Source organism: Glycine soja, chromosome 14 (genome assembly GCF_004193775.1).
Source record: "Glycine soja cultivar W05 chromosome 14, ASM419377v2, whole genome shotgun sequence".
NCBI lineage: Eukaryota > Viridiplantae > Streptophyta > Magnoliopsida > Fabales > Fabaceae > Glycine > Glycine soja.
The window spans coordinates 46,967,044-46,989,024 of record NC_041015.1 but is presented as its reverse complement, the minus strand read 5'-3'; the positions used below and the strand labels follow the sequence as shown (position 1 = coordinate 46,989,024).

General features: G+C 33.3%; 2 protein-coding genes across 4 annotated transcripts; both read left to right on the top strand.

Annotated features, from left to right (window-relative positions):
- Window positions 1-5,211: 5,211 nt before the first annotated feature.
- LOC114385017 (serine/threonine-protein kinase CTR1-like) lies at window positions 5,212-12,418 on the top strand. 3 transcript variants are annotated; one of them, XM_028344944.1, is made up of 15 exons: window positions 5,218-6,628; window positions 6,715-7,016; window positions 7,152-7,296; window positions 7,443-7,558; window positions 7,888-8,051; window positions 8,664-9,176; window positions 9,257-9,297; window positions 9,580-9,648; window positions 9,894-9,994; window positions 10,094-10,178; window positions 10,262-10,360; window positions 10,452-10,520; window positions 11,029-11,160; window positions 11,406-11,500; window positions 11,978-12,418. In XM_028344944.1, exons 1-15 carry the CDS (start codon window positions 5,819-5,821, stop codon window positions 12,078-12,080), a joined length of 2,844 nt encoding a protein of 947 aa, XP_028200745.1. In that variant the 5' UTR covers window positions 5,218-5,818; the 3' UTR covers window positions 12,081-12,418. The 3 variants fall into 3 exon arrangements, with proteins under 3 accessions (XP_028200746.1, XP_028200745.1, XP_028200744.1); XM_028344943.1 differs by having other exon boundaries at window positions 7,888-8,066; XM_028344945.1 differs by lacking the exons at window positions 11,406-11,500; window positions 11,978-12,418 and having other exon boundaries at window positions 5,212-6,628; window positions 7,888-8,066; window positions 10,963-11,097.
- Window positions 12,419-14,660: 2,242 nt separating this feature from the next.
- On the top strand, window positions 14,661-15,636 carry LOC114383073 (putative adenylate cyclase 3). The gene has a single exon (XM_028342665.1). The coding sequence runs from the start codon at window positions 14,799-14,801 to the stop codon at window positions 15,462-15,464; it is 666 nt and encodes a 221-aa protein (XP_028198466.1). The 5' UTR covers window positions 14,661-14,798; the 3' UTR covers window positions 15,465-15,636.
- The last annotated feature ends 6,345 nt before the right edge of the window (window positions 15,637-21,981 follow it).

Genomic DNA, 21,981 nt, shown 5'->3' with positions numbered 1-21,981 from the left:
ACCTCTCTCCAAAGAAACCTTCTTTGCTATTAGAAGAGAATTAGGACTCCTAGATATCAATGACTTATATAAATAGTTAATTTGTTTGTTTATTATGTTTTATGATGATTGTTAACTTTTGATTGTCCTCGATGATTGTGTTTGCTTTTGATAATTATTGATTAAGGTTTAATGATTATTTTTGCTTGAGTTTTTTATTGTCTTTTATGACTATGTTTTGATAGTTATGATGATTGTTGATTGTTGTTGATGATTGTTCTTGAAATTTTGTTGTCTTTGATATATGTGTTTGAGAGTTTTGATGCTTGTTTTGATTGTATATTTTGATTATTGATTGTTGTTGATGATTGTTATGTGTATGTTTTGAGAGTTTTGCTTTTGACAATCTTGAATACGTATGTTTTTAAGAGAAAAATAGTTAGACTTTATGAAAACTCTATGTTTTTAGGCTCTAGTAATCAATTACTACTCTCTGTAATCGATTACCACAGAGCAGGCCCTACAATCGATTACTAGAAGGCTTGGTCAGCTGCAGGATACTCCTGTAATCAATTACCATGAGCTGTAATCGATTATAGCTTGTCCCTGTCTATAAATACTGCATTTTTCTTACTCCTTGTGCAACCCTCTTCTCCCTCACTTTCCTTGACGGTGCCCTTCCCCTCAAAACTTCAAATCACCATAACTTTCTCGTTTTTTGTCCAAATCACTTTAAAAAAAGCTCAAATTTCTTCTTTTTCAATTCTATACAAAGCCCACTGATCAAAATTTGTAGAAACAAACTCAAATGGCAAAACCCTCAAAGAAAAGAAAGGGCTCCTCTTCCACCACCACCGCTGCAGGCCAACGCCGCCACAACACATCCGGTGACCCACCAACACCAAATCCTCCTTCTTTTTCATCTCCTAGGTCATTAACTCTATTTTCTTCCGATGACTAGCATCAAAGGTATTATTCCCAATTCTCCAATTGTGTCATTCTCGATCCTAAGTATTTAGATGTTGAATTCTTTGATGGTGAAACCTTTGATTGCTCTCAAGTGTTTCAAAATTCTGAATTAGTTGAGTTTATGTCTCTAAAATTGTCATATTATCCTGAATTAGTTCGAGTCTTTTATAATAATCTGAAAATTCAAGATGAAGTCATTTTTTTAGGTGCATCAAATACCTTTTGTTGTTGATCAATCTCTATTTTATTCTCTTTCTAAATTGAGCAGTCAGGGTGTTCCTTTTGAGGGAACTCTAGTTGATGACTGGAAGCATGTCTATTCTAGTCATGATACTCGTAAAATGGTCTACAATGACCATGTTGATATGACCGGCAGATTGCTTGCTGGGTCATTCACCTTTGAGTGTTGCATCATGCATTATGTCCTTTGTCGAGTTTTGCTTCCCAGGTCCACCAATCTTGCTCAGGCCTCTGAGGAGGATTTAATCTTGTTATGGGCTCTTCAAACCGGTTGTCAAATTGACTAGGCCCATCTTGTTAGGTATCAAATGCATAAGGCATTACGGGCCAATACACCTCTTTCGTATCCTCATCTTGTTACTTTGTTTCTTCAACATTTCAATGTTTCTTTAGAGGATGAACCTTTTGTTAAGGTTAAAAGATCTTTTACTATTGGTGCTGGTGTTGTTACTTCTTTCGGATACCGGAAGGATATGGATGGCCAATGGGTGCGTAAGCAAGACCTGCCACCTCCCATTCTCAATGAACGCACACCCTCTCCACCACCGCAACACGATACCTCATCTTCCTTATTGAATGACGTCCTCACTGAGCTATGGGATCTTCGAGCTTTTGTCAACGATCGCTTTGATGCAATGGACTCCCATATCACGCATCTTGAAGATGACATGAGCTTTATCCAACGTTGCTTTGATCCTCCTGCAGATTCTTAGACGTTTCTAGTATTATAAGTCCTTAATTTTCTAGACATTTTTAGTTATTTAGCATTTTGGTTAATTTTGTTTTTGCTTTGGATCTTTAGCATTTGGTTGGTTTATGCTTTGCTTTGGATATTTAGCATTTGGTTGGATTATGCTTTGCTTTGGATATTAAGTCTTTGTTTTGCAATGGATGATTAGTTTTTGTAATTGGTTGTGATGCTTGCTCTAGATATTTTGTGGCTTTGATATTTTCCCTGGTCTTTTCGGCTTTTTAATGTTGCCAAAGGGGGAGAGAAACTAAGGGTAGATCTTATCTAAAACTAGGCAATAAATTGCAAATTTAAGAGTGAGTAAGGGTGAGTGTGCATATTGGAAATCATATATCGTTTATCTTGTTTTCATATTGTTGTCATCATCAAAAAGGGAGAGATTGTAATTACATATGTTGTATGAAGATTTTGATGATGCCAAAAGGTTAAAGCTATTCAACGTTGATTCAAGTCAAGATCAAGAGAAACGATTTACAAATAGTTCTTTATATGTTAAAAGAATCTTTTAAAAAGGTTGCAAAGGTTTGGCCTTAAAAGACTTAAGCTTTCAAATATCTTATAAAGTTTTTTAAGTAAATATTACATTTTGAAAAATATGTATTTCTCTCTGATAATCGATTACCAGAAGCAAAAATGGTTTTAACAGCTTTCAGAAAAATTTGAATTTGAAATTTAAAAAACTGTAATCGATTACCAGTAACGGAAAATTTTGAAATTAAAACTGAAAAGGCATAACTCCTCAAAATTAACTGTGTAATTGATTAACACATATCTGTAATCGATTACCAGTGAGAAAATTTTAAAAATAACTCTGAAAAGTCACAACTCTTCACAAGCTTTTTGAAAGGTCACCAAAGGTCTATAAATATGTGGCTTGTATTCGAAATTCTTTGGAGTTTTTTAGAACATTCATTGTCTTATCCTCTCACAAGAAAACCTTTGGCCAATCACTTGCAAAATCATTAAGGATTCTTATAAGTTCTTCAAGTTGTATCATTCATCTCTAAAAGAGAGAAAAACATTATCCTGTACTTCAAAGTAAACTATTGTTAATCAAGAGACAGTGAGTCTCTTGATTTGTAAAGTTTTCTGAACACAAGAGAAGGGTATTCCTGGGTGTTTCAGAAGTTATAAAGGGATTTACAAATTAGTGGAAATCTCAAGTGAATTACTTGAGGGCTGAACGTAGACACAGGGCGTGGCCGAACCAGTATAAAACCGAGTTTACAATTCTCTCTTTCCTTAACTCTTTTACTTTATTGCAGTTTAATTTTACTTTGCATATTTAAAAAGTATCAAGTAAATTATTCATTATTTTTTTTTCTGCATATTCCTTTTAAAGAGAGAATTAAAATTGTTAGGAGAAATTTTTTAAACTTAATTCACCCTCCTCTTAAGTTATTAAAGTCACTTGGTTAATACATATATGATTTATAATATATAAATATATTAATTGTAAATTGAAGATTTTGAAAATATATAAATTAAATTGACAATAAATTCATAATTCAGGGATTAAATAAATTATTTATTTAAAGAAAGAAAGGAAGAGCCTAATTCCGTCATTTTAAATAGCCGTAAAGGCATTATCGTCATTGCACGCTACAAATGAGTATATCCCTTGTTTTTTTTTTTTAGTACAGAATGTATCCCTTGACTCGAGCAGCGCGACTATTTTTTTTTGTTTAATTTTATTATTAATATAATATTTTTTACATGCTTTTAATAACCCTATTTTTTATTTTACTTTTTGTGACATCAACTATTTTCTGCTTTTTATTTCTTTTTTACTTGCTACAGAAGAAAAACATTAAAAATTAAGACCATTTTATGGAAATTTTTAGTTTATCAATAATTATGAAAATGTTATTTTCATTTTTAAATATGTATGCAAAAAAGCATGATAAAAGTAGTAAAAAATATTATATTTGTAATTCTCATGTTACAGTTTTTTTTTATAACTATTAATTTAAACCAAACAAAACTTTATTTCACATGTTTATATCATCTAATTAAATATATCAATACAAAGCAAAGTTTTGAGTATAAATGAGAAAAATAACTAAAACAAACCTCCAATTAAATAGTGTGTGAAAGGTAATGTTGATAAGTAAGAGTGTAATGAAATCAAGTGAAACACTTGAAATATAGGTTTAATTTGTGAAAATGTTGATCATTTAAGTATGATTCATTTAATTAAATAAAATAAATTTAAATGTCTTGATTATTTTTTATATTAAATTTCTCTTTAAAACACTTTTAAAAATTATGAATATAGTATTTAACATACATTTTTATTAATCATATTATTAAACATGATCTAAGAATAAACATTAAAATTAATTTTGATTGTGGAAAATGGTGGAATATTTTTCAAGGTTTAAAGATTACTTATTTAAAATATAAATCTTAAAAATTAAAGCTCAGTAAATAATAGATATAAGAAAAAATAACTAAAACCATAATAACCTTAACAATTTATGTAGTATACACGTATAAAAAATATTCACAAATTATTAGTTTGACTCAATATATTTTTTAATAAGTATGATTAAATTAATTTTAAATTGAAATTTTTATTTAATTAAATAAAATTTGAATTGTACATTTAATGAATTAAACTAGAATGATTTAGGATAAAATATGTTTTGGACTTTGTACTTTTGATGAAACTTAGTTAGCTCATAAACTAAACTTTAACTTTTAGACTCTGTATTTTATAAAATATTGTAATTTTCGTCCTCCTTTCAGTGAAAAAAATTCTATAACAAGGAATGAAAATCATTTTTTTAAAAAAAAAAAATTAGTGACTAAATTTATCCAAATCAAAGTAACAGGACTAATACTAATTAATTCTGATCAAATTACAAAAGATTGAAAATATATTTATGCAGTACTCAATTTATTATGGGTCCATATATAAATAAGTGTGTATAAGTTGTACACAAGCTTTCAAAATAATTACCATTTTTATATATTTATAATTTTAAAAATAAAAATATAATAATTTAGATTAATACTACATAATAGTAATAATACAATTCTAACAAATATTTTCTTGTATATAAAATCCTAAGGATAATTATTTGGGAAGCAAAGTCACTATTCTTTGTCCTTAAAAAACCCGCGGCTCCTGACTGCTAAACCTTGCGCGCAGGTGCGCACTGTGTGCTCTCATGTTAACGTGTCGCGAACCCATTGGCCACTAATTTACGTGTCACCACATGACGAAGGGTGCGCACTATATCTTCAAGCGCACGTTAGTACTGCCTTCATCATCCATTGCAGCATTCCATGATCCCTCCTTCAACTAGCATGGCAACCCTTTCTTCTGCATAAAATACATTACAACGTCGTCACAACAGAACCAACCATACAATCACATACCTTTAACCTAATCTTACGCTTTCTCTCTCTTCAATCTCTCTCTCTCTAACACTTTCCACAGCCTCGGAAACTAAATTCCGGTGGGCTAGCTAGCTTCTCTTCTCTTTAAGCTTATATAAGTTCAACTAACTCACGTCGTGAGGGCTCAATCATTCGTCATCGAGTTTGGACGCACGTGCCAGATTTGAACGCAACTCTCGGTAGTACTACAGTAGTAGAGTGCAATATAGAAGAAGAAACGAAACGAAAAGAAACTCTATGGCGGTTAATAGTATTATTTGAGTTTTAGGTTGAGGAAGAAGAAAGACACGGCACGGCACGGCGACGGAGTCGGAGAATAGTGGTGGTTCTTCTTCGCACGTGCGAGCGTGCATCACCATCGTCTGTGGCTGCTGCAGGTGTAGATTCGTGTGAGTTGGTGGTTAAAAAAAAAAAGTAAGTGGTTGATATCACGGTTTTTGAGTGAGGAACAGTGAGATTTTTTTTTGAAAAATGCCTCACAGAGCGACTTACTTTTTCCCGAGGCAGTTTCCGGAAAGAGGCTTGGATGAATCTTCGAAGCAGAGATTAGATCAGGAAAAGAGAAAAATAGTCAACTCCATCAAATCACCGGATACGAATTTTGCAGCCTTCGAAAGCGATGCGCCGAAAAAGCAAACAACAACGCCACAGAGTCCCACACCTGATGTGAAAAACGACGTCGTTTTCTCGTCCACTAAGCAGAATGCGGTCTCCGATATATTCACCGGCGGCGACAAGTTCCGAACCAAGCAGAAGCAAATCGCCGCCTTCTGCGACTGGTTGATCGATAAAAAGAAGGATCGCAACCGACCTAGTCACCATTTCAAACCTTATCCTAACGAGGAGGAGGAAGAAGAGGAGGATGAACGTGAGCTTCTGCTTCGGCCGCCGCCACCGGATGCGGCGGCGCAGGTTGTGAAGGATGCCGTCGACCGGAGCTTCGACCGGCAGGTTTCGCTGCCGCGGCTGTCCAGCGGGAGCAGCTACGCCGGAAGCTTGTTCACGCTGGACGGCACCGCCACATTCTCCAGCGACGTCACCAAAGACGAAACGTCGTCGTTTCGTCAAGTCTTCACCGAAGAAGACGCAACACAAAAACAGCAAGAAGAGGAAGAGAAAGAGAAGCGCAACACAGCGCAGAAGTACAGAGAAAGCTACTACCTGCAACTCGCGTTTACGAAGAGGCTATCTTGCTTGGCAAGCCTCGGCTCCGAACCGGTTCTCACTCTTGACGCTGGCACTGAAACCTGGGATGCTGAATCCGTTTCGTATCGTCTATGGGTAATAACAACTAAGCAAACCAAAACGACACTTGCTATATCTGTAGTTTACCGATTAGTAATATTTTGTTTGGTTTTTTTTTTCAGGTGAGTGGGTGTTTGTCATACACGGATAAGATATCGGACGGTTTTTACAACATATTGGGGATGAATCCTTACCTGTGGGTGATGTGCAACGATGTGGAGGAAGAAGGGAAGCGTTTACCGACTCTGATGGCGCTTAAGGCGGCTGAACCTAGCGACACTTCCATAGAGGTGGTTCTTTTCGATCGGCACGAGGATTCTCGGCTTAAGGAGCTTCAGGATAAAGCTCAAGAGTTGTATTCTGCTTCGGAGAACGCGTTGGTGCTGGTGGAGAAGCTCGGGAAACTCGTTGCCATATGCATGGGGTAAGATAATAAGAATAAGATACTTCATACTTGTCCCTTTTTTTTACGTCCTTTGGATATTATTGTTTGTTTGTTTGTTTGTTTGTTTATTTATCTGGTCATTTGGTGTTGAATTTTGTGCGTTTGTGTGTGAAGGGGATCATTCCCGGTGGAGCAAGGAGATCTACACAAGAGGTGGAAGTTGGTGAGTAAGAGGTTGAGAAACTTTCACCAATGTGTTGTGCTTCCTGTAGGTAGCTTATCTAGTGGACTCTGTAGGCATCGCGCAATTCTCTTCAAGGTGAAGAATATGTTTCTTTGTTATTGTATCATTTGGATGCGTTTAGACGTTAGTGTTGCTGTTTTGCCCAGTTGGTTTTTGTAATCTCAGATTAGTTATTTACTTATTTGAAGTAATTTGATTTTATTTTGGTTTTGCGGATGCAGAGATTGGCGGATTACATAGGTTTGCCATGTCGAATTGCTCGAGGTTGTAGGTACTGTGTTTCAGATCATAGATCGTCTTGCCTTGTCAAGATTAAAGATGATAGACAGCTCTCAAGGTTAGCTCAATGGTCTTTTTTGCTTTATCCTTTCGAGTTTTGATAGAAATGTTAAACAAAATATGTCTCTGCCCACTTGCTTATACTTTGACGATAATCACAGTGGATTGGCTCAAAATCAATTTATGGATTGTTAAGTTGTATGAATTGTATCGTTGCACCTTTTGATTTAGATTGCTCATGTCAGAATTTTGGCATGCCACTGATGATTTATTGAGATTGTAGAGCATTCAGTTAATTGTTATAGTCTTCTGTTCAGCTTATCAAGAACCTGAGACTTGTTTCATATTTCCTCAGATTCCTTGATATATGCTTTTATATTTTAACAGGGAATATGTAGTTGATCTGGTTGGGGAACCAGGAAATATCCATGGGCCGGATTCCTCTATTAATGGAGCATATGTGTCTTCAATACCTTCCCCATTTCAAATTTCTCATTTGAAAGAATCCCAATCACCATATGTGGATGTTGCAGCATGTTCTCAATCTCTTGGTAACACTTCTTTAGGTGTGTTGTGCTTTATATATACCTGTAAATTTAGACTTCCTATTGTATTGAACTATTCCTATTTCAAGTTCCGAATCTATATAGCATTGAATCTTGACATATTCTTGGTCACCCAGTTGCATATCATTCAAATCTTATTTATAATGGGGCTAAAATAATTTTACCAGGTGGGTTCCTTTGGTGTGAGTACTCCTTAAAATTTGTTCATTAATTTTGCAAATGATGTAGATGCACACATACATCATGTATGCTTGTATTAATTTAACTATGAGCTATTTACATCATCAATCAAGTTTGAACCTCATCTTTCATTTTTCATTCCCTAAAAAAATTCAGTATGCCTAGTTCAAGGACTTTGATCTTTACTACATACTTTTCCTCTAGTCCAAGTCCTAATTTTTTTATAACAGATGCATTAAAAGATGCCTTGGAAATTTTCTTCCCTATTTTGTGGAACAAGGTTGGCTCTGAAAATTAAGATTGACACCCACTGAGGACATAAAATCCCCTGCATGCATAGTGCTGTTTTAACAAATCTTAATTTGCAGATCATTCCTATTCTGAAGTTTGACTTAGTTGTTACTCAATCTGTTGCAGGCTGTGTACAGGAAGATCAACAAGCTGAAGAAACTGATCTGCAGAAAAATAATAATGGCTCTATTTATCCTGCAATAGATCAAACTCGTGGAGGTGCAGAACCACCTCTAATTCCTTTTGGCTTGAAAGGGAATCACAAGGAATGTGCAATCCTTGGTTTATTAAATTTTCCTCCAGTATATGAAGGTGTTTCTGAGGATCTTCACCCAGCCACTGAACCATCGTTACATGAATACCCCAGGCTCAGTAAAGATTCAGTTGTAGTACTAGAAGCTTCCAACAAAGAGATAGAGATCATTGTAAAAGGAAGTTCTGGGGTAAAAAGTAACTATAAGCAATCTACAGTGAGCTTATCCAGCGAATCAAAACAGGAACAAGAACATGTAAAAAATAAAGTTGAAAATCAGGGTGCTGGTAATATTCCAAGATACTTGAATCTTGAACCATCACTTGCAATGGATTGGCTTGAGATACCATGGGATGATTTGCGAATCAAAGAGCGTGTTGGTGCCGGTAAATTTTCTGCTTCTTCTGTTTCCTTTTTAAAGAACATGACTGATATGCCAAATCTTAATACTCTTCGCTATGTGTAGGATCATTTGGGACTGTGTATCGTGCTGAATGGCATGGATCAGTAAGTTTTGAATTAGTTCTTCTTTGCTGAATTCTATGCATATACAAGTTCATGAATATTGCTTTGTATTGTCTTCATTGTCCCCAGTTTCTTAAGTCTGAATCTGCTTGACTGTGATTGGTTGAATGAATGACATTTAGCTGCCAAGATGACTTTACTATATTGAACCATGGACATATCTTGTATTGTCTCCTTGAATAAATATTTTTAATACAGACTATTATTTTTCTATTCTAATTTTCACTCATTATGGTGCATTTTACTGTTGTTTTAAACGTGCAGGATGTTGCTGTCAAAGTTTTAACAGTTCAGGATTTCCAAGATGATCAATTGAAAGAGTTTCTAAGAGAGGTTGGTCTTCTGAAAATGGATTAAGCAAATGTACTATGATGCCTATTTATTGCAATTCTTTAGGATCTGCATTGTTTTGATTTATTGGTGTCTGTGGTTCAGAGCTTAAAATTATATCCTTGTATGCATCCTTAGTTTGAGTATAATAATGTTGGGAATTCATTTTACAGAACTTGCTTCTTTCCCTCCTCTAAAGGGGCAAATGAAGCATGTTAAAATTCAAGTTGTTATTTTCATTGCTGTAGGTTGCAATAATGAAACGAGTACGTCATCCAAATGTGGTGTTGTTCATGGGTGCAGTTACTAAACGTCCCCATCTATCTATAGTAACAGAATATTTGCCTAGGTAAGCCATCCAGCTATTTTGGTTGTTAACTGTATTATTGAATTTTCTTTCATAAAGGCTTGAGTGTCTCACTGTTGTTTCCTGTTGCATTTATGACAGGGGCAGTTTATTTCGCCTAATACATAAGCCAGCATCTGGTGAGATTCTAGATCCAAGGAGAAGATTACGGATGGCTTTAGATGTGGTTTGTACCAGATATTATTACTTTTGTCTAATCAATAAATTAATTTGTAGATTATATATGATATATGATTCGTGTGATTGTAGGCTAAAGGGATCAATTATCTCCACTGTCTAAAGCCTCCAATTGTGCACTGGGATCTCAAAACCCCAAATCTGTTAGTGGACAGAAATTGGACCGTGAAGGTATAATGTACTGAAAGAGCACTAGAGTTTCTTGAAATTTTTTAAAATATTGTGCTCAATAAATGATTTATTTTTTTCATTTCTTGCTCAGGTCTGTGATTTTGGATTGTCCAGATTTAAGGCAAATACTTTCTTATCATCAAAATCCGTTGCTGGAACAGTAAGTTTCTCGTTCTCAGATTATGTGCATAAGCATGATGATAAGAAAATAATTATGCACGTTAGGATTGAAAATTATTTGAGTAGCAATTTCAGGTTTGAAGTAAAGAAGAGAGTTCAACTAATGTTGCTCTACATGAGTGCTCTTTGATTCAAATAGACAACAGTGCTGTTACTTCTTATTAACATTCCCTTTTTAAGTTGGTGCTAAGATCAATGATATAAGAATGATTTAGATAGATGATTGATACCAGTAAGGTTGGATGTATGGCTGTCAATTCTTTGATGACAGTTTGGGGTGGGGAGAATGTGCCTTTTCAGGAGTGTTTTAAGGGAGCAATTTTGTGTCCAGTAAATTATCTGGTTTAGTATGTTCTGCATGTTGTTGTACATAAAGGCAAATTTCTTTCAACAAGAGTGGTCATTCTATTAATATTTTGCAGGTTGAACTTTCACTTCATGGTGCCACATCTTCAATAAGTGTGTAACTCTCTTAATTTTATTTTCAGCCTGAGTGGATGGCTCCAGAATTTCTTCGAGGAGAACCTTCAAATGAGAAGTCTGATGTTTACAGTTTTGGGGTTATCCTGTGGGAACTTGTGACTCTGCAACAACCATGGAATGGACTTAGTCATGCCCAGGTAAATTTATTGAGCATCTAGGGTCTGAACTACTGATGCTTGAAGTTGATCATTTTTGCTTAATCTTTTCATTTATATGGTAACAAGGAGGATCACTACAAGAAATTACAAATTTAAAACTCAAAAGGAACTATAACGGAAAGAGCCATAAATGCAAACTTGCATATTTCAACCAGCAGTGTGGCAAAATGAAACCTGCAAAGTTAATTGGTGAAATTTGTACTCATCTTTATGTGTACGTTCAGGTGGTTGGAGCTGTCGCTTTCCAGAATAGGAGACTAGCTATCCCTCCAAACATCTCCCCAGCATTGGCCTCCCTCATGGAATCTTGTTGGGCCGAGTAAGTGTTATTTATGTTGTATTTTCTGGTAATGCACAATATGTAACAATAGTACTGGTCCTGGCGAAAAGGCAATAATTTAGGCCTCCATATATATCTTGATATTTCTAGTGGCTAAAGGTGGCCGGATCTATTGGAATTTCTGAACAACACATGCCTTGTTTACATGACGATTGTTAGGCTTTCATGTATATTTTCTAAGTAGTTGATTGGCCGAATTCCATTTTGGAATTGTTGATTATTGGATAGTAGTATAATTGAAGCCAAAAATTAAAAGTGGGCTAACTTCTAGTTTGTTATGCTTTGTTGCAACTCATTAAGAGTTAAGACCTTCTGATGTGTCTTTACTCTTAACAAATTCCACCTTCTATATAAAGAACTTCTAAATGATCATAATTGATGTTTTATTGCCTTGTTAACTGCATCCATTTTGTACCATTTTATTTCTTTCTGACACTTGCTAACATTTTTCTGCAGTAACCCTGCTGATCGTCCATCTTTTGGTAGCATAGTTGAGTCGCTAAAGAAGCTACTGAAGTCACCAGCGGATGCAATAAAAATGGGTGGGGCAATAACATAAGGAGTACTCTGCCCATGACTGGGGTTTTTGGTTGCTGAAATTTATTAATTAACCTAATTGATGGCATGAAGCCCTTTGGTTGTTGCAATTTGTATATCGATCGGTTGATTCATGCAAACCCATTTCGTAAGGGCACTTAAAGCAATCTTTGGATTCTTCTGCTAAAATGATGACCTCAAGCTCTTTTATCTATAGCTTTGAGATCAATAAAAATAGTGACTTGCTCCCTCCAAGCTATAATTATTTGGAGCTTGCTATTGTTTTTCAGATTGTATATATGTAATAAATTATTTGACAATATATATCTGATATCTCGTCTATAACCGTGTTCTTACGTCTCTGATTGTGGTGCAAGTTAGCCACTTCATTCTAAGAAGGCAATTGTGTGTCATGGAAATTTTGTTACTATTTTTTACGTACGCCAGCGCTTGAAATGACTTTGAGTTTATAAAATTAATTTTAGTTAGGAAAATTGAAACAAAGTGATGTATATGCTTAATTTTTGGTATCTTGCAATGTATTTTTTTTTATTTTTTTTTTATAGTTTGAAATGAAGCAAGGGTTTTTCAATTGGTGTGTGACCGATTATTTTCCTTCAAATTCTTCCAGATGCCTGTGGGGTTTTTGATCAAGAACTTTCTTATCTGACCTTACGGATAAACTTTGCGAGAAGTTAATATTAAAGTTTCTTTACTTCACATATAGTTAGATATAACTTAAATTAGTTATTATAAAGACGATAATATGAAAAAAAATTTGTACCGATAATGTAAATTTTTATAGCCAATCATGGATATATGGTATTATTGATCATCGAAATAATAATTTTTGGAAAATTATATTTGAAGTAACTATTAATTGATTATAGTATGTAAAATTTATGTTGACAATAAATTAAAATTAAACTTGGATTTTTATTATTATTACTATTTTTTAAATTGATTAATAGTGTGAACGATTCTACATAATATTCTAAAAAAACGAATTGTTATATAACCATATTAAAAACTATATTTATGATGATTTTTAATTGATTAATAATAGATTATTATTTTAATTTAATTTACATTAGAATATTTATGGTCTATTCAAAATAAAATTAAAATTTTTTATTCATGAAATAACACATAACTTATCATAACATTTTATGAGAAAATGTAGATGATATTATAACACTTTTCTATTGAGTAAAATAACAGGAAATGTATCTCAAAAGAAAAATGTTAATACATCAGAAAAAAAATTAAAAATACAGTACTGTATTTTTATTATAGCACATTTTTTTATGACTTCTGTTGTTAAAAATTACATTAATTGGCATTCCTTCATATTTTTTCTTCCAACTGTAAATACATTCTCATAGAAAGTTATAAATGCATATCATGGACTTTCAAGTTATTTTTTATTGTCTCCTCGAATTCAATTAACTGTTATTGACTTCTTGTTAATTCTACGTTAAATTAATTAAAATGTTACACAGACTAAACTATAAATGAATTTATAGTTTTCAATTGATCTTAAAAAAGGTAAACTCAATTCTTAATTATGCACTACCAAGTTATTGGTTTAGGTGATATTAAATTTGAGTTGTGTGAATGAAAATATAATTAGGAGGAAGGAATTTTAAAGGTGATTAGAGTCAATTTTTAATCATGGACAAAACATGATCAACAATCCGATCCAATAAGATACTTATAAAAATAATTGAGTAAATAGTCATTTTTATCCTTAAATATATAATACGCTAATAGATTTGTTTCAAGAAGATGAAAATTCAAATTTTAGTCTCCGAAAGGTGAAAATTTAAATTTTAGTCTTCGAAAATGAAAAAAGTACAATAAATTCATTCATTCATTAACTTTCGTTTGTTACCGTTAATCAGGAACAAAGATGTCACAAAGATGATAGTCAACATATAGATTGGACCAAAATGTCACTAAATTTTCAATGTACGAATTTGTCAATCCCAAAATTCATTTCATTTAAGGGAAATATAATTTAATCTCATTTTTTATGTCACAAGCATATCATTACAATAAACATAAGTTAGAATAAACATAATAATAAACATAGTATTGATTAATAAGCATAATTTGTTTGTTGTTCTGAAATTTCTAATATCACACTACCTTTTTCAAAATATGAGACTCAAAAATAAAAATGCATTGTCATTAAGTTAATCCCTATAAAAAATGAGATCCAACTTGATTTTGTGACTATTGTCACAATAAACATTTTTCAACACAAACATTCTACCATTGTACCAAAATAAACATTATAACAAAATATCAATTGCTACAATTTTTTCAATAAAGGGAAGAAACAAAGATTAAACTATATTTTATCCTTAAATAAAACGAAATTTAGGATCTAACACGTTAATCTAATGAAAACTTACTAACATTTTGATACAATAGAAACTTAGTAGTATTTTTGTCCAACCAAAACTTCTTGCTATTTTGGTCATATTTATTTAAGAAAAGGGGGAATTTTTTCATTTTTGTTTACTTCAACACATTTAAAAACAAAAATAATTATTTGTTGAAAAAAAAAAAACTATGTATTATCACTCTTAAAACAAAACTGGCAAACCAATCGAACACGGCCGCTACTGTGTTTGAAGTAAGAGACCTTACAATTGCAATCTCAAATTCTCAGTTTCATCTCGATCACCTTCCAGATCCATCGCAGAGCCCGATTCCAGATTGCGAAATTCCGATGGATAAAACGGTGAAAGACAACTCAGCGTGGAACGACATCGTTTTGCAGGGGGTCATGGTTCTGGTGATGGTCCTCTCCTACTTCTTCATGCACGACGTGCCCAAGAAGCTGTGGGCCAAGCTCCGTCTAAGCAACCGCGCCGACATCCAAGCCAAGCGCCACTTCGTCCAAGGGGCCCAGCTCCTGGCCCGGGCCCGCGCCTCCAAGTCCAAGGCCCTCGCCAAGGAGGCCCAGGCCCAGGCTCAGCGCGCCATCGCCCTCGACCCGAGCGACGCCGCGCCGCACCTCCTCAAGGCCCTCGCCTTAGACTTCCTGGGCCTCCGCTCCGCTGCGCTGGACTCGCTCGACGAGGCGCTCTCCCCCGCCGCCGCGAAGTCCCTCTCGGACTCGGAGCGCGGCGACGCGCTCCTCAAGCGCGCCGAGTTGAGACTCGGCACGAGCCAGCGCGGCCGAGTCGACTCGGCACTCGCGGACTTGACCGAGTCGGTGAGGCTCAGCCCGAATAACGCTAAGGCATTTTTCGCGCTGGGGGATTGCTACGAGCGGAAGAAGATGAACGATGATGCTATTAGGGCGTACGGGACGGCTCTTGAATTGGAACCCCAATTCCATGCTGCGGAACAAGCCCTAAACAGGTTGGATTCTTCGCCCATGAACAATTGAGATCTTAAAAAAGTGTTCTTGGTCTCAATTTGAAGCTGTTTTGATGTTAGTGTGTGTTGTACGTGTTTGGGTCACGGTTTCATCTATAAAAATAACACGTTTGGATCGAACTGGGGTTTACAAATTATAATCCACACATGCTAATTCATTGCTAGTTACTTGTTTGTGTGCATAAATTGTTGTCTTCGGAATTGAAAGAGTGCAATTAGGTTTAAGATTTGGTGATAAAAAAAATTCTCTGTTTCGGCTATGGTGATGTGGTTGAGTCTGAATTTGATGGTGGTGTGATTTATTGTTGCCATTTACGGATCCAATTAAAAAGGTAATGTGGAGTGGCTCTGCAGCCTCATGAGTTCTGACAAATCATAAATGGAAGATGGGGTTTAAGTTAACATTCATGGGATCGAGAGTTTAATTCGCTGTTCATATCGTATCACACTTAGGGGCGTTTGGAAGGAGAAATTTTTATTTTACCCGAGAAACATGATGATGCCAAAGTCGTTTTCTGAAAGAGTTTTGATTTTTTTTACACCCTTTCTATACCTAGTTGACAACTTTATTTTTTTCCTTGTCTCTTTTTATCAAATTATATCACCTGTTATATTTCTTTTTTTCTTCTTCTCTCTCAAGGTGTCACCTAGTATTTGTGTCAAAAAATCGTTTTTCTTTTGGAAACCTACATTGAAAAACCTGGGACTAGGAGTGTTTCGGAATAACAATTTTGAAAAAAAAAATAATGATGGTGAAGTTAGTAATAAGAAAAATGTCAATAAGCAACTACCTTAGAACAACTCCAACAAAATTAAAATTAAGGGTATTTCTAAGAAGTGCTCTTAGAACATTTGACTAAGAAATTAAAAAAAGGATAAAGTTTTTATATTGAAAAAAATATAAAGTTTTTATTAGAAATCAGTATATTAGAACATACTTAAAAATTATAGAGAAACGTATGTTTATGCATCTTAATAAAACTCTTTCTATTTTCATTTTCTCAACTAATTGTAGATACCCGATTTTGTCCACTTTTTTATTGTTATTTTCTTTGTTCCATGCTTGAACCTGTTGCTTTCCTTTTTTATGTTAATCTTTTTTTAGCCCCCTTCTTTTCTATTAGTTTTGCTGTTTAGGTTAGTTTAAACCCAATTGTCCAGAAAATTTTCTTTTGTTCAAGTTTGCATTGAGAATGCACAAATACAAAAAATGGAAAATAAGAAGAAGAAAAAAAAATAAGGTAAAGCTACACGACAAATCGAAGTTCCATGATGTGCTGTGTTGTTGCTCCTCGAGCTTTGGGTGCACCAGAAAACTAAAGCCTAAATTACACTCTTTGACCTTTGTTGTCCTGTCTGTGCACTGCCTCAACACAAAAAAAGAAGAACAGATCATGACAGCACAAGGTATAGTCGTGGGAGTCTCGGGCAACTCTGATCTTCATGCATACCCTCCCTGACCAAATTAAATAAACCAAGGAAATGAGACAAAACAAACCAAAGAAAGTAAACCTGGTTTCTGATTCTGAGTACTAGAAAATTTTGAATTTCATTAACAATAGAGGAGGTTCACAAGAGTTTTCTTTGAGAGCCTGTGAGGACTTTTGTGATTATAAATTTGGAGGATACATGCTAGAAGAGGGGGAACACAGTATCTACTACTTTAGGACACACCGTTTGGAGTGAGGCACAAAGGGTGAGCAATAGAGATTTGAGAGAGAGAGAGAAAGCTGGGTGAAGTGGAGGTTTCTTTTCCATTATTTCAGACCAACATCTTTGGACTTTTGTCTTTGTGTTTTGTTAACCGAGTCAGATATAACTCACACTGTCTTGTATGTTTAAGCTTCCTTGATTTTGTGGTGTTTTGATGTAGTTGTTTCTCAAGCATTCTCTTTTCTTCCATTTTGTTCATTCTGTCCTGTTTTTGTCAAATAGCAGAATACTAGTTAGAATGTTTAGTTGAGCAAATATGAAAACGGAGAAGAAAAGAAAACTTAATAAGCACACATTCAGACTTACCAAATGTCTCAAACCCTTTCCATGACTCATTGGTCTTGAGCCTTTCAACAAGCCAGCATCACATACCAGAACCAACAAAAAACTGAAGCAAGATACCTCAAACAGAACACCCTAAAACCCAAATCACCATCAGCCACGGCCAGCCATAACCACCCCCAAACACCGCGCGCATTGCCATACTCTTCGCCGAACAACTACCAATGATCTCTCTCTCTCTCTTTATTTTTTTCCCTCGGCTGTGTGTTGTTACAGTTTAGGGCTTTCAGTTCTTTTTTTTTTCTTTCTTCTTTTGTCTTTTTTTTTTGTGGGCTTGATATGGATTAGGCTAAGCAGGTGTTCTGGAGTCTTTGTGAATATGTGGCTGATTCTAAGTTTTTTTTATATATTTTATTTTATTATTATTTTGTATGTTTTTAAACTTAATTTCTGTTTATGTTTCCATATTACCTTTCCTTAATTAAATGGGTTTTCTTTTATAATTCTTCAATTGTGTTTTCATCCCTTTATCATTAATTTTGTTTTGATTTGGTAATGTAAATCACAAGTTGAGATTTAGATTTGTTTAGGATTAAAATATTTGGTTAGGCTTTTCTCTTCAAGTTGTAGACGTGTTTGAAATAATAATAATAATAATAAAGTTTCTCAATAGTCACTTTGAATGCACTTCTAATTTGATTATTGTGAAAGCTATTTAAAAGTTAATAGTAATCACTTTGAATGTATTTTAACTTGATTATCATTAAAACTTTTAAAATAAATTAAAAGGATAAGAAGTTTTTTGCAATAGCCACTTTGGATGCACTTCTAACTTGTTATTTGAAAGCTATTTAAAAATTAATGATAATCATTAATGGTAATCACTTTGTATGTATTTCTAATTTGATTATCATCAAAACTTAAAATAAAATAAATTAAAAAGATAAAAATTAACACACAAATATATTTTACAAAAGAATTACATAGAAGGAGAAAATCACTCTTGTCAAGCCAGAAAAAAAATTAATTGAAAAGATAAAAAAAATTAAGATAAGAATTTCTCTTTTACATGATGTCAAACTTCTTTTTTAATAAATAAATTTTCTCTTGTTAAAAATAACAATAAATAAAACTTCTAAAAATATACTTTTTTTCATTTTGAGGGGTAAAATAAATTATTTTATAAGTTATTTGAATTTGGACATTTAATTAGAGGTAACAATAAATAACAGTGTTAGTACAGACATTGACAGGTGCTAATACCTATTTTACGCATAATTGATTCTCGAATTCAAAATCTAGTTTCGAGACCATTTTATTTTAAAGGTTTTTTTTCCCGTAGTTTTCATTGATAAATTATGGTGGTGACTCTTCTAATTTTAATGTATTTTCACCGTCCTGTCGCAATCCCCACATTGGTATTGTTATGATATTGTTTAGCATTCGCCTAAAATTGATGATAGAAAAAAAAAAGATTGATATATTAAACGATTGACTTAGCGCAACTTTCCTTAGAGTTGGTTATGAAGTTAAAATTAGTAAGTAATAGAACAAAAGAAAAATGCAATAAGCAATAAGCTCAGAGCAACTCTAATTATTTTATGAAGTTTTTAACCATAAAAACCGAACCCAAGTCAAGTTCTCTATTGGAAATATGGAATCAAGTAAATCAACGGAAATTAGAAACAAAATTTAAGAGTAAAATGAACAAAATTGGCAAATTTAAAATCTACACTTGGAGTGGATCAAGTGCTTCAAGAATGAAAAGTTATAAACAAATTTTAACTGTTATTTTACATGGGCAAAATGAAAATCATTAGAAGTGTTCATTTCATTGAACCACAAGTCACAACAATTTATTTTGGTTTTAGAGATTGACTAAATCTAATAATTGTGAGTTGTAAAACTATTTTAATGATTTTACTAAATACAAATTATGAGTTTTGAAACAATGAAGTAATGAATACTTATTATTGGCATATAATAATTAAGAAACAACGAAGCAATACTGAATTGTTGATTTTGAGTATTTTTTTGTTGAGTTAAAGAAGTGATAATGTTTTTTTTTTAATTTATCAACCCAATGGCCTAATTGCAGAAAAACACAAGTAGTTTTGAATTGGGTTTCTTAGAAGAATTTGCAAACTTTTGTTCAAAAACCTTGTATTGTCTTATGAAAACAAGGTTAACTTTAGCAATTATGTGCATGACATGCTATATGAATAGAAACTTCATTTTTATCAAAACCTTTTTCAAAAAGTAACATGAGAGAGAAACATAACTCGGGGTTAGATAAAATAGTAGAAACAAAGAGAAAAATAAAAGATTTTATATTGATTTATTTGTCACTAAGACTATAACTAATCAAAGCTACAACTTACAAGTATTCTTTTTCAAAATCACTTTTAGCTCAACCTTAGTTTTACTCTAGGAGGAATGTTTTTATGCAACACTAAGTATCTAATAACTATCTTTGTAGCTTTAGAATGTTTCAATTTATGTTCTTATCTACTATTTGGATATACCTAGAAAGATGTACAGTCTAATTAGGCGCTCCTATAAAGTATTTACTCATGGGTGGGACAAGCTTTTCTATTTTGGTTCATGGTTTCTCTTGTCTATATGGTTCTTCTGGGGAGAGATCAAGCTTCAAGAAATAGTGAGCGGTTATAAGTGCCTCTTCAAGCCAACACCTAAGTATTCTTTGAATCAAAGTCTTTTTAAGCTTCAACAAATCGTACATATTTGTTTAAGGTCAAGGTGTACACTAACTCTATCATCTTATAGACGGATACAAGGTTTAAACTCAAATCTTTCACTCTCATGATATACAAATGATTTTGATAGCTTAGGAACTCAAAATATATTACAAAGTTTTGAATGCACAAATAATTTGTTTGCACAAAAGTTTCTCTAACTTGAGAACTTCAAATCTTTAGTTATTTACAGATTTCTCCTTCAAATAATCGTTGTGATTGTGAGACATTCACCTTTGTTTGTCAATGAGAAGTGTTCATTGAAACATTTAATGCATGTCATCAATGTGTCAAACTAATCTAATAAATCAACTTGCTTATCTCACTATTTTTGCACTTTTGTTAGTGGACATATATATACTTTTTCATATAGAAATACTTTTCATCTAGCTTTGATGCCTTTTGATTTAGTAGTTTTTTTATTTTGTTCTTTTCGATAGATCCTATGAAGAATATAACATTTTATTTTATGTGAGCATGATCAAAACATCAAAGTATTAAGTGTTCATTTTTTATTAGCAAATGTTAACGGTTAGTAGTGTTAGTTTTTATTAGTGGTGGGATTTAAGCTTACAACCTCTCTTTCCTTTCATTCTCCCTTCACCACTAGACCAATCTTATATCTCATGTGCAAACTTAACATTCATGGTTTATCACCAATCAAAATAGGCACAAACACCAAAAGGCTTTTGTCTTATAATTCTTCATACGCAAATTTCAAAACTTATCATTTGTTTGCATAAATCAAAACATTAGAGGATCTTGAGTTGTCTTATGACTTAATATTAACCCAACCAACCCAATTAAGGTTAGGTTGTGATGAGTTGAAAATTAGATTAAATTCAATCTAACTCAATCCACTTACACTTGTAGAAGAAAGAAGGTTAAAAAAATCTTCAATTGAGAGAATGAAGAGATTAAGAACTTTACTCTTCTAAGTCAGGTATTTTAATTTGTAATATGAGAGTAAATATGTTTAGATGATGAATTTCAAGAAATTTAATTTGTAAGAAATTTTAAATTTAAATTATTACATCTTAAAATAAGTTATTTGGATAAATAAATTAGATTACATCATTTATAAAGTGAGATAGTCTCTCCAAATTTTCTTAGTTTTTTCTCTTTCTAGATACATTTCATACTTTACCTCATAACTAGTAAAAAATATTAAACATCCTCTTATCTTTATTAAGTATCTATCACTTTTAATCTATTCTATCTTATCTTTATTTACAAATTAATTTTTAATATATCTTGTAAAGAATACAAATAATTAAAAATAATCTTATGACTTGCATCATAATTTAAATGCTTCATTATAAATCTTTAGAGAAATGCTATTTCATCCGAGAAAAGTAAAGGTCGAATGAGATTCCGAACCATAAAGAAGGGATACGTGTTTACTCATTTGACTTTAAAATATCCATTCATTTTAAAATTTTAAGATGTATCTCTTTCCACATTTATCCCCTCTCTCTCTCTTTCCACGTCTAAGCATGACCTTGCGGAGAATGTGACTACTCTTGCTTGTCGAAATACGGTTGAAGGCTATGAAAGGAAATTCTCCCAACCTGCATCTCGAACATCTGCAACTTGACCAGATTCCTCGTGAAAATTGCAAGGATATAAACAGTGTGCATTCTTTTAATCCCAATACAACATTCAATTTTCCCTTGTAGCTTTCAAATTTAGCACCTCCATACAACAAAATAAGCTCCACCATTTTAAGACTAACTCCCCAAATAATAACCATATAACCTGAAAAAACTGTTTGCT

Bases quoted from the DNA above. Each gene is read 5' to 3' on its own strand.
- LOC114385017 (XM_028344943.1), top strand. From the start codon at position 5,819: ATGCCTCACAGAGCGACTTACTTTTTCCCGAGGCAGTTTCCGGAAAGA. The intron at 7,559-7,887 runs GTTAGCTCAATG...ATATTTTAACAG, and splicing joins GATGATAGACAGCTCTCAAG to GGAATATGTAGTTGATCTGG. The intron at 11,501-11,977 runs GTAAGTGTTATT...ATTTTTCTGCAG, and splicing joins ATGGAATCTTGTTGGGCCGA to TAACCCTGCTGATCGTCCAT.
- LOC114383073 (XM_028342665.1), top strand. From the start codon at position 14,799: ATGGATAAAACGGTGAAAGACAACTCAGCGTGGAACGACATCGTTTTG.